At 40.7% G+C, this 11919-nt stretch overlaps 1 protein-coding gene across 2 annotated transcripts; it reads right to left on the reverse strand.

The window, feature by feature from the left end:
* Positions 1-2385: 2385 nt before the first annotated feature.
* LOC137835264 (uncharacterized) lies at positions 2386-6118 on the reverse strand. Of its 2 annotated transcripts, none has more exons than XM_068643690.1 (7): positions 5997-6118; positions 5047-5414; positions 4583-4810; positions 4093-4447; positions 3884-4011; positions 3603-3738; positions 2386-2823 (listed from the first exon to the last, which is right to left on the reverse strand). In XM_068643690.1, the coding sequence occupies exons 2-7, from the start codon at positions 5388-5390 to the stop codon at positions 2584-2586; spliced, it is 1431 nt and encodes a 476-aa protein (XP_068499791.1). In that variant the 5' UTR covers positions 5391-5414; positions 5997-6118; the 3' UTR covers positions 2386-2583. The 2 variants fall into 2 exon arrangements, with proteins under 2 accessions (XP_068499791.1, XP_068499792.1); XM_068643691.1 differs by lacking the exon at positions 5997-6118 and adding an exon at positions 5700-5812.
* Between the last annotated feature and the right edge of the window lie 5801 nt (positions 6119-11919).

The raw sequence follows: 11919 nt of genomic DNA on the forward strand, positions 1-11919 counted from the left end.
GCCTATTTCTTCTTGTATTCTCTTATCTAATTGCAAACTAACTTTGTGTTATGCAGGAGTACTGAATTCGTGGACGAATTCTCTCCAACTTGGGGAGTATGATGAGAATAAAAAAAATGTTGTTAATAGGAAGAATAGACAAGGGCCAAATCATTTAAAGTTCTTCTTATTAGTCTTTTCAAAAGATGAGGCCCAAGCCCAAAGCCCAAGCCCAAGAAGGCCCAAGCCCAAGTCCAAACCATGAGGGGCAAGGTGATGGCAAATTCATGGAGCTCTTCTCGGAATCATGTGAAGAATGGTGCGGAAGCTATGGTTGTAAATGTGCAAGATCCTCCTAAGAGCTATGGTGATCTTGAAGGTGCATGATGTGTATGGAAGTAGGGAGGTTCGACCAGCCCTATGGTAGGTGATGAAGGTGAAGATTAGATCCTAGAAACTAGGGAAAAGCAAAGTATGGCACAATGCTGGCAGCATAACTTTACTCTCATTAATCTTGCAAATACATGAGCCAAGCCCTCTTATTTATAATGTTTAGAGGGCTGGAAATTCAAAAAAAGTGGAGGGAAATTCAAATGAGAAGCATTTGAATTTGGAGCCAATTCCTAGTCACAAGGGAAGTGTGACTTGGTTTCTATTTTTGGCACCTCCTAAATCTATACATACACCTTTTGTGTCACATGGAAGGTGTGACTTAGCTTTATACATTTGCACCTCTTATATTTATATCTACACCTCCCTTTATGTTCTACTAAAAATACTCAAAAGTAATTACAAAAGAAAGACATCCAATGATGCTTAGTTTGCCCATATCTTCTATTTGTTGGGCTTGAGTTGAAGCTTGAACTTGTATTTGGGCTTGGGCTTGGGCTTTTTCTATCATGAGCTTGGGCCTCTTCCATCATCCCCTCCCTCTTGAAAAAGGATTTGTCCTCAAATCCAATGCTTCTTCTTCATCATCATTATGTGGATGTATGTGGCTGGATGGTTTCCATCACAAGGTCAAGCATTAAATAAAAGAGCATCATTTGAATTACTCTTGTATAGTTGTAGGAGATGTGGATATTAAATAAAGAAGTGTGAATATGTAAAAATAAAGTCACATTGTTCATGTGACTTAGGAGAGTAGGTGTAGGTGTAGTTTTTAGGAGGTGTCATAGTAGAAAAAGGTCACACCTCCCATGTGACTTGTTTTTTGTGGGAATTTCAAATGCGTTTCATTTGAATTTTTCCACCTATTTTTCAACACCCTCACACTATAAATAGAGGTGTGGGCTCTTGTAAAATTCAGATTGGATAATTGATATAGAGAAACTCTACTCATTTGGAGAAACTCTACTCATTTGGAGAGAGAATTGTGTGAGATTTTGATCTCTTAGCTAAGTCTCATCTTGTGATGCATTGGGAGCATTCAAGTGGCGGCAAATCTGCACTTATCTTGGACCTTTCATCATCCAAGTGGCATGTCCATCTTCCAACCGAGCTACAACCACATAAGTCATCTTCCTTCACCTTGTTTCTTCAATTTCATTCGATAGTTTGTTTCTAGGCTTCGTTCTTCATTTTTTAATCGGCGCATTTTGTTCCTTGATAATTTCAATCGGTAGATTTACCTTTTTTTTTCAATTCTGTTCGGTGCCTTGCGTTCTTGATTCATTTGTGTTTAGTAATCTTGTCCATGGATGATTACAAGGAGATAGCACTCTTAATGAGTTTGGATCATCATTTTGGACATCTATGTCTCCATTGATGATTCCTTAAGCTTCCTTGAAGTCCAATTTTGTTTTCAGCATGCTGTTTTGTTGACCTTAAGCCTCCTTTAAGTGTTGTTTCTTGTTAAGTGTCTATCCAACTCATATCAATTGGTCTAATTTCCGAAGTAGTTTGAGGAGGAGGCATTCAACCTAGTCAACCGACAGAAGAGTCAACCGGCAAGAACAAAGATAGTATAAACAAAAAAAATATTAATTTTTCAATTGTACAATCTTATAAATTATTTCAGATTGCATATTTTCTAAAATTCACCCTAGGAAAATACATCCAAAATTTGAGATTTCAAAATGTTTGTTTGCTCTAATTATGAATATTTAATTGGAACGTGAAAGAGGTTTGTAAAATTTCTGGACTTATTACTTAGTTTCATTAGATTGTATCATGGACATTTAATTTGAGCTTTAAATCCATGGGAGAGGAGACACTTAGTTTCATTATGATCCCTAAGCGCACTATAAACCTCACAGACTACCCTTTTCTTTGCAACGGAAGGCCCATGTTTTGTGGATTAAAATGACAAACTAGGTGATAAATTTAAGATCCAGTTATTTTTAAACCTTGGTGTCAGACTTTGATATAGATTCAATGATAGTATATTTTATAGAAACGCAAAAATGTTAACAACGATGTATTACTTAATACTTCCTCAGTTGAAATAAAGGGGGGAAAAGAAGAAAATAAAACAAAAAATAATAATAAACTAGTCTATGTCCTCCCTTGCATGTTAACCGTCCTAGAAGTATATAAATGAACCCTCAAAGAAGGGTGTGTGAAAGCTTAGAGGAGTCACCAATATTATTAGCTTAGCAGAACTCAGAAACCAAAGAACCCAAGCTCACTAGCTCTCTCCTTCTCGAATGTCTCAAAGTACTGATAGATGATCGTTACCGCAAGCAATATTCCAGTTCCTGAACCAATGGCGCCCATAAAATCTGCCAACACTGTCAAGGCACCGATACACATGCCTCCAAATGCTGCAGCAGTGGGAATATATCGATTCAGTTCTTTCTGCAAGTTGGACTCACGGTGTCCAGGCATTACCATTTGTTGTTCCTGCAAATTCAAAAAATACATTATGACACCACAAACTTTTGCCAACATAATACATACTTTGCCTGATATCTGAATACAGACGAATTTCCATGAGTAAACATTTTTTCTTCAAACAAAATTGGATTCAGACCCGCCTTTCAAAAGAGTTTATTATAACTTGAGAACCATAGGAAGTTGCAAAAAAGTTGTTGACTCTGGCCCTACCCTGAACAAATATTTGTAAGCTTTAAGCACATGAAAGATGTGACAAGGGAGATCAGGTTGCACATATAATGGAAAAAAACACACTGGTCCTTTTCTTTGTTTCCATACCAAAAAAGGAAACCGACTAAATTCTGGTACAAAACTCGAGTCAGTAAAAGCACAAGCCTATATTGTGCCTGTTCTAAACTTCAAATCAATGCATATGCTTCCTTACTTGGGAGTAATTCCAAGAGATCAGAGCATTTCCATAACCACTATTTTTACCAGTTAAGAGATTTAATATAATGAACACCTAAAAGTTCCAGGATACAAAAACCAGCAAGAATCACAATGTGCAACTAGTCATGAATCTCCCTGTTCATTGGCCCCAACCTTTCATTTAAAGTTAAACTAAAAATTTATGCTAGTTTAAAAAAAAGATCATAAAAAGAGTTGGGTTGAGGGGTTCAAAATTTGTTTCAAAACAGTATTGCTTCTAAAGGTAGCTAAAACCCAAGCCTGGCTAATATTTTGCTGCTTAAGAAAGATATCAAGTCAATAGGGAAATTATAAACAAAATGAATCCTTGTCAATACCTTCAGCTGCTTGGCAACATCTTTAGCAGATGAACCAGAGACTTCGATCCATGTTTTAGAGAACAAGGCACAGGCTGAAAGCATAAACACAAGATAGAATAGGGCATGGAAGGGATTGGCCGCCATATCAGCTAAGCTGCAAGATATATAGGGCAAAGACACTAGTTAGGGTTATCAAATAACAGAGATATATGCAGTACATAACTGACTGACAATTTATATTATATTAGTACATATACCATACAGAGCACTTAACTTGAATTTGTTACTAATTCTCTTACCTGGATGGTGCGGTGATATAGTACGCAATACCACCAACAGGTGCTGACTGACCACCTCCATATTCAGATTCCTTCCACTTTCCCAATAGATCAACAAAGAAGTTTCCACTGTACTTACGATGGAGCAGCTGAACAAGTCGAACAATAGATTGTTAAAAAACAGTAAATCAAAGAACATTAACTCCAATATATCATACAACTACAATTACCTGGGAGATGAAGTAGAGATTGGAAACGAGAGCAGACTGAAGAATGATGGGCATGTTTGAGGTATAAAACAATTTGATTGGATATGAACCCTGCTGTCCACGAGCATTCTTTGACCTTACTGGCAAGACTACACGGAAACCTTGGAAGTATATTACAATTAGGAAGATCAAGACAGTAGCAAGCAAATTTGTCACATTCGGAAGATTCTGCCTGTAAAATGCCTCCCGTAGAGCCCGGACCTTGTCTGATCTAGTTATCAACAAATGGAACAGAGCAATGACAGCACCTTCAAATTCAGCTCCACGTCCACTATTAATGGTGGTGGGGCTAAATGCCTTCCATATAATGTTTTCGCTGAAAAATGACGAGAAAATTTCTTTTAATTATTTGATAAAAGGTTAAATATCCAGTTAGGAGGTGCTAGAAGAGAACAAAAACACTGGAGAATAAAATTTGGAAATATCTCATTGGGGAAGAGTTAAATTTTACCAGATATTAGTTGCTATGAATAGGGAAATTCCAGACCCCAGACCATATCCTTTTTGGAGAAGCTCATCTAGACATATCACAATTATACCCGCAAAACAGAGCTGGATGATGATGAGGATGGCATTTCCTACTCCAAGTTGCCCCACACTACCATACATCCCCGAAAGAACATAGGCAACAGCCTCACCAACAGCTATCAGAATACCTAGAAGCTTCTGCGCTCCGTTTCTGAAAGAAAAGGAAGTGAACTAAATATACAGTATATAAGAAAATATGCCACACTAAAGTGGTGGCCATGATGAGAAATATTATAACACAACAAATACTACATAAATTGTATTTGAAACAGTTAAGTGAATGGATTCATCACGCAGCTACAAATGCCAAAATCAGATAAAATCACACAGGGAGAAAAAAAACATATGATCAACAAAATGAATGTAAGTACAAAGAATGAGACTTACAATAGTGCTCGATCCTCACGTACGTTGTTGTCCACTTCAATGATCTTTGACCCAGCCAGAAGTTGCATCACCAGCCCAGAAGTCACAATGGGAGTGATTCCAAGTTCCATGACAGTTCCACGGTTTGACGCGAGAATAACACGCATCCAATAAAATGGATCCGCACCTGTTGTTGAGTGAATCCCATATAGAGGAAGCTGACTACAGACCAGGAAAATGAAGAGAGAGATCACAGTATATATGACCTTTTCTCTAAATGGCACTTTCCTGTCAGCAGTTTGAACCTCGGGAAGAAACGAGAGAAATGGCCTAACTAAGTGAAGGACCCTAAATCCACCACCCATCTTACCACACTACACCAGTTTAACCTGTACCAAAATTCAACACGCATCTGTGAGAGGATTTACCAGAAAGGGGGCAAAAAAAAAATTGTACTTCTAAAGAATGTCCCAGCATCAAAGTGACAATTCATCAAATAACAAAGCCCAAATCAAAAGAAAATAAGAAATTTAAAACAGTTTACATTTACACAAGCAAGCCAAACATTAACACCTTTTCAATTTATGCTAACTAAAATCACCAGTTTACCGAAAAGTATACTAGAACAACCAACCCAATTTGCACTGGTTAAAGCTACATGCATCAAACAGTACCACGTAAACAAAACTTCATTCGAATTAAAAATAAATAAAGCCACAATGCATCAATTGCACGGCTGCAGAGAATTATGCATCACCCGTATAACCTAAAAACAAACAAAAAACATCAGCTAGCTACGCAATACGAATGCATGCTATATATCTAGATCTGGTCTCGTGAAATGGCAAAGGCGAATTGAAACCCTAATTGGCACGTGCAAAAAGCGAGACGCGAATCGAAGAAGAGGAATATGCAGATCTAGGAATGTGCAAAATCAGGAAAAGGAGATCGAAGCAATGGAAGGAAAATACCTTAGGTGAAAGGTGCTATCGCAGATCTACAAATTGGGGAAGAAAAGTTGCAATTGAGAAGTGCAGGGTGTTTGGATGTATATTTATATAGAGGACAAGAAACTACGATATTTTTTGAAACCGAATATAGACGATAAAAAAATTAAAAAAAAATAAAAGATAAAAAAATAAAAGATAAAAAAATAAAAGATAAAAAAATAAAAGATAAAAAAATAAAAGATAAAAAAAAAGAGTCGTGCTATCTTGAATTAATAGGATTTTATTATCTAAAAAACTCCCACTTTTTTTAATATACTATTTCCATTTTTATTTTTCAAGATAACCTAGTTCCAATTTATTTGCCAAAAATTCTAATTTTTTTGTGCAGGATGAACTAATTTCTCACTATTCGAAACTGATTCTTTAAATAATTTAAACATAAAAAATTGATATGATTTTACAATCATATCTTTTCTAAAATCTGTTTTGATTTTTTTTTAAATATTGTATTTTAAACTAAAATTTCAAAATTGAAATTGTTCTCGCCGATTGACTTGAATGGAAAGGTCTGCTTCTAATTTGTTTCTTCTAGATTCTATTATGCGTTTTTTCGTTGCGTTGGAATGTGGCTCTATTAAGGGGCTCTAAGCCTATGTTTGGATCAGGGGTGACCCTGTAACGCAGACGGATTATAGGGTGGTCACCCCGTTTGGTTATGTGAGAGGGAGAGGGTGAGGGTGAGTGGAAATGAGAGTGTTTTTTGGGTCATTTGAAATATGAGGAGAAAGGAGAGTGGGAAGCATGGAAAACCACGTAGGATTGGTTGAATGATCATGGTGCCCTTTTTCACGTTACACAACACTAACCTCTTTAACTTTTTGGAAGCAGCTGTTGCACCGCACCACAATGGCCAGCCACTACGCTCGAGATTCCTGACTTTGATTCAGGAATCTCTTTGACCAATTTGAATGGAAATGAATGTTGGAGTGTGTGTTGGTGAGAGAGTAGGTGCATCATAATTGTGATGTACCATTATACAAGGGCCTTCGAAGCTAATGAAGCAAGCACCACATCTATTTAGTCTTCACACAAAGAGTTGCATTGATATAGGGTGCTTGAAGAGGGTCTTGAGTGAGCATAGAGGTAGGAGAGTGAATTTCGTAGTTCATGTTTGCCCTAGGTTACCTTATTTTCATTTTAGTTTGAAGCCAAATTTTTTATTTTTTTATTTATTTTTTGAATATTTTTTCAGGCACACTTTTAATGTTATATTTTTTAAACATTTAATTTTTTATAAATAATATATTTATTCATTTAAAGTTAATATTTTTACAGAATGCGTGAATGCAATTTTTTTATGTTATAAATAATAAATGTTAATGTTACAGAAATTTTTATAGAAATATAATTAAAAAACTTAATAATGTTATAGAATTGTAGTATGTTACAGAATGTAAATGTAATTAAAAAAATTAATAATGATATAGAATTGTAGTATGTTACAAAATGTAAATGTAATTTAAAAAATTATAAATATTATTATGCTAAAACCCTAAACCAAAAAAAGTTAAGAAAATATATTAGAACTTGTAAGGTTACGTCCAGGGTAGTCGGGTGCAGGGTACGAGAGGAAGGCAGATACGCTCTCAAAGTGAGTGACTAGATGATTGGGGGCATGAGTTGGTACCCAAAAAGTCACCCCTTGCGCAGTAGCACTCCCAGGCAGGAGGACTCACACGTAGAGACGTCCCCAGATGGGCAGAAACGCCCCCAGATGGGGTCATGGCGTCGTGAGGCCCTCCACGTGTACGACAGCCAGGTCAGAATAGAAACACCCTTTAGTCAGGTACCAGGTAATTAAAGTCATTCAATACAGTTTCCGTTTCGAGCGTTCAGGTACTGTAATAGCTCCCAAGCGTTTCAACGTCTTAAATGCGCTACGTTTTCTAATTAGACGCCTTAATTGAGCGCGTTACGTTTGTGATTAAAAGCGATTTAAGGCGCTTTAAATGCTTGGGTAGTTTAAATAGCGCTGAGAATGTTGGGAACGGGGTTCGAAGTTTTGGCAAATTTTCCCAGAATACTCTCCAGTTGCTTGCTCGAAGTCGTGAGGCTATGCACAAGGGACTGGAAAAGAGGTTGTTTGCCGGAGCGAGAATATACACACAATACACAGTTCTTTTTACCACCTTCAGAGTGCCATACGCGGTGCTCAGATACGGAGGTACACAGTTTTGGTGTTTCTTGCTGGCTGACTTGAGCGTCGGAGTGCAAACGACCGCTAGGGCACCCTTTTGTCCTCTTTTTGCAGGAATCCACAGGTAACAAGTGGGAAGGAGTCCCTAGCTGATGGTTGAGGTCGCGCACAAAGACGTCACAGGTCAACCGGACGGAACAGTTAGCTACATGCATCATACAACATAATTGATAGACTTCTAGTAAAGGATAGATTATAGAAAATATTAAAAAAAAATTGTCATGTTAAGCTCATTGAAATTTGTAACAATTTTCCCAATTCAATCATCATTAAACTTGCACTTTCCAAAATGACAGAATGCAACATTGGACATCTTCGGGTGGTCAATAATATAATGACATTAGAGATTCAACTATGCTTCCACTACTAGAAAACTAAGGCAGCATGAATGGATATTTGAAAGTGCTACCTTAGCTGTCACATTTGGGTTTCCATCTCTATCACCTCCCATCCAAGATCCAAACTTTATTGGAGTATAAGTCAATGAAAGTGGTTTTCCTATATGTTGCAAGGAAGGGAAAATTGCATTGAAAATCTTAAAGGGAAAGAATGTACGAGTTAATAGACATACATTGAAGATGACATACCTTCCTTAAAGCGCTGCTAACTCAACGTAAATAATGAGGAACAACTTTCCAGAGTGATTGCTCCACAATATTCAATCCTGGAAGAATTGAAAAGATTAACCAAGAGGCTCTTGTTCTTAACCTTCTTTTTTTAACAATGTATCAAATCATTCAAGAGCTGAAAGATAAATATCAATGACTATGGTATCCTAAAGATTAAGCCATTGTGCGTTCATCTAAGATCATTTTTGGGACAATAAACACAAAACTCTTGAACACTTGGTCAAAAAGGCCAGAGAGCATTCTTAAGGAACAACTAAAACAACTTTAGTTCAGAGTTAAAATGTTATTAAACATATAATACTCAAGAAGCTTATCGGTCCTGGCTTCATCGACTGGTGTGGGTTTTTCAAGCCTAAGTTCATCTCTTCCTCCTCTAACTAATTATATGAATCTATGTGTTTAAACATGAACCGGAATAAGTGCTTTAAAGGCTACAAAGTAACGTCATCACCTTCCACAACTTGTGATTAAATAATTAAGCTTGTACCGCCCTGGTGGTCGGGAGTGATGACGTGGCACCCTGCTACAGTATAGGCGTGTTTGCAAGGCGCCAGGTTGGCAAGAGGGAAGGAAGTCGGGGGGCTCGTGTAGTCGCCAGTTGTTAAGTTGGCGTGTTCCGACCTCCAGCATATCAGAATCGGCGATCACCAGGTTAAAGATGAAGTCGCCAGATGAAGGAGATCGCCAGAGCGAGCACATCGCCAAAGATGAAGGAGAAGCAGATTATGAAGGCGGCCGGCGAGACCACAGGGAAGGTGTATGAGGACACCCTAACTCGCCAGTTCCAGTAGAGATCGCACTCCCAAGTTAGCTATGCACTGGGCAGTACCATGCATAAGTAACTTAGCCAAAATGAGAGTAGAAGCAGCGCCAAGTCAAGGAGGCTCCAGATGATGGCACGTGTACGACTGGATGCGAGCCACGTGTCCAGGTCTGTAACTGCCAGGAGAGAGAAAACAGCCAGGTATATAAGAGTTCTCAACAAACTTTCTGAGGTACGCACGTTCAGTTCATACTCTTTACGCTTGCGAGTGATAGAGCTGACTGTGAGAGAGGATTTGCACGGTTCTTGTTCTCTTAGTATTTGGTGATACCGTCACTGACTTGAGCGTTGGAGTGCGATCGGCCGCAGCGGCGCCGTCCTGTTTCTTTGCAGGTTCTTGAGGTAGATCCCGAAGAGGAACGGAGGTGAGAAGCGGTGCGCACGTCGATCCTTTGACGAGGCAGTTTCCAGCGTTCCGGTCAACAGGCAGGATCATCAGGCGCCCACCGTGGGGCCGTGTAAAACTTGCTCCCATCCACGGCGTGAGTTCTTGGAAGTTTTCGAAGTTTTCTGCGTGGTTGTGTGCTGGTGCAACCATCGTTCGCGGTTTGTTTGAGTTTCGTTCGGTGAAGTTGCGTTTTGTACCGTTCGTTTGGCTTTTCGATCGGTGGAATGAGGTTTCCTGCTGCTTACGCGTAATCTGTGTGGTGGAAGTTCGAGTTCGTTCGCTTGTTTGGTTGTTTGCGGGAAGCGGTGGTTTCTGGTGAAGTTGTGGTTTTCTTTGAAGGCTTACGGTGTTCTTGAGTTTTCTTGCGCAGTTTCGCACTGTTTTCTCCGGTTGATCGCTGATTCGATCGTGGTTGAAGTGTTGTCCGCTGCATTCCTGTGATTCGCTGAAGTTCACGAGAAAAATGAGAAGCAATCGTTCAAGCCCCGTGGCGCCTGTCGCTGCTGAAGGCGACGCCGCCATGACCATGGCGCAGATGGCAGAGATGATGCGCTCGTTGCAGGCAACTGTGGAAGCCTCACGCGTAGAGCAGGCGAGGATACATGAGGACCTGGTCGCCTCTCGCGCCAGGAACGAGGAGCTTAGCAAGGTGACTGAGGAGCTGCGTCAAGCCCTTCGGGAGCAGCAAGGACGTTCTTCTGCTGAAGAGGTGGCGCCGTCGACACCACCTCGTGTTTTCCCAATGCCTTTTGTTCAGGCGATTACCGACACGCCTATTCCCACGAGCGTGGTTCCGGTTAAGGCTGTCTTTACCGGTGTGGAGGATCCAGAGGCTCATCTGACCACGTTCCATACGCAGATGATGCTATCGGGAGGGTCAGACGCCGTCTATTGCAAGATGTTCGTGAGTACGCTCCAAGGAACGGCGATGGAGTGGTTTGTGAGCCTGCCTAACGGCCACATAACCAATTTTCAACAGTTCTCGAAGATCTTTGTCGAGCAGTACATCGTGAATAAGGCACCGCCCAGGGTGTCTTATGATCTGTTTGATATAAGGCAGTACCATGGGGAGTCCCTCAGAGACTACCTAAATCGCTTTGGAGCGCAGATGGTCAGATCGCCGGCTAAGGATGAAGAAATGCTGGTCTATGCCTTCAAGAAGGGCGTGCAGCCAGGGCCATTCTGCGAGGCCTTGATCAGGGCTCACCCAGCGACGTTTGCTGAAGTCAGGCGACTTGCGGTGGCTCACATCGCCGACGAGAGTGAAGTCGCCGAGAAGAGAGGCAGCGTGGCTCCCGCCAGGCCACGCGCCCAGACCAGGATCCAGCCGCAGAGGGTGCTGGAAACAGCGGCGGCGGCCAGAAAGGACCAGAGGACTCGCCATCCTTACGACAGGAGGAACAAGGGAAGGAGCCAGGGGCGCCAGCAACCAGCACACCGGGAATACAATCGCCCGCCTAAGCACAAGTTTGTCATGGGATTAGCGGATCTAATCGCCATTCCTAACATATCTGCTAGGTTGAAGGCGCCTGAGAAGGTGGGCGACAAGGTGCTGGGGTCAAAGCCAGACGCCTGGTGTGAGTTCCACCAATGTTTTGGCCACACTTTGGACTCGTGTCTGTCCTTGGGATATCAGCTCGACGATCTGGTTAAGAGCGGTTTCCTAAATGACTATCTGCTGGACAGAAGGACGGGGGGAGCGTTGAGTTCCCAGCCAGCAGGTGGAGAGGCCCAGCAACACGAGATGCCTATCCACGGGGAGATCCACACCATTGCAGGGGGTTTCTCAGGTGGTGGATGCACCGCATCGCAGAGGAAAAAGTACGCGCGATCGGTGATGACAGTGG

The sequence above is a fragment of the Phaseolus vulgaris genome, chromosome 5 (genome assembly GCF_000499845.2).
Source record: "Phaseolus vulgaris cultivar G19833 chromosome 5, P. vulgaris v2.0, whole genome shotgun sequence".
NCBI classification, from domain to species: Eukaryota; Viridiplantae; Streptophyta; class Magnoliopsida; order Fabales; family Fabaceae; genus Phaseolus; species Phaseolus vulgaris.

What these genes read in the sequence shown, in the direction of transcription:
- LOC137835264 (XM_068643690.1), bottom strand. Translation starts at nt 5,390, where the DNA reads ATGGGTGGTGGATTTAGGGTCCTTCACTTAGTTAGGCCATTTCTCTCG. An exon ending in CGTGAGGATCGAGCACTATT is followed by an intron (nt 4,811 to 5,046) that starts GTAAGTCTCATT and finishes CTTTTCTTTCAG; the next exon opens with AAACGGAGCGCAGAAGCTTC. An exon ending in TATATCACCGCACCATCCAG is followed by an intron (nt 3,739 to 3,883) that starts GTAAGAGAATTA and finishes TATATCTTGCAG; the next exon opens with CTTAGCTGATATGGCGGCCA.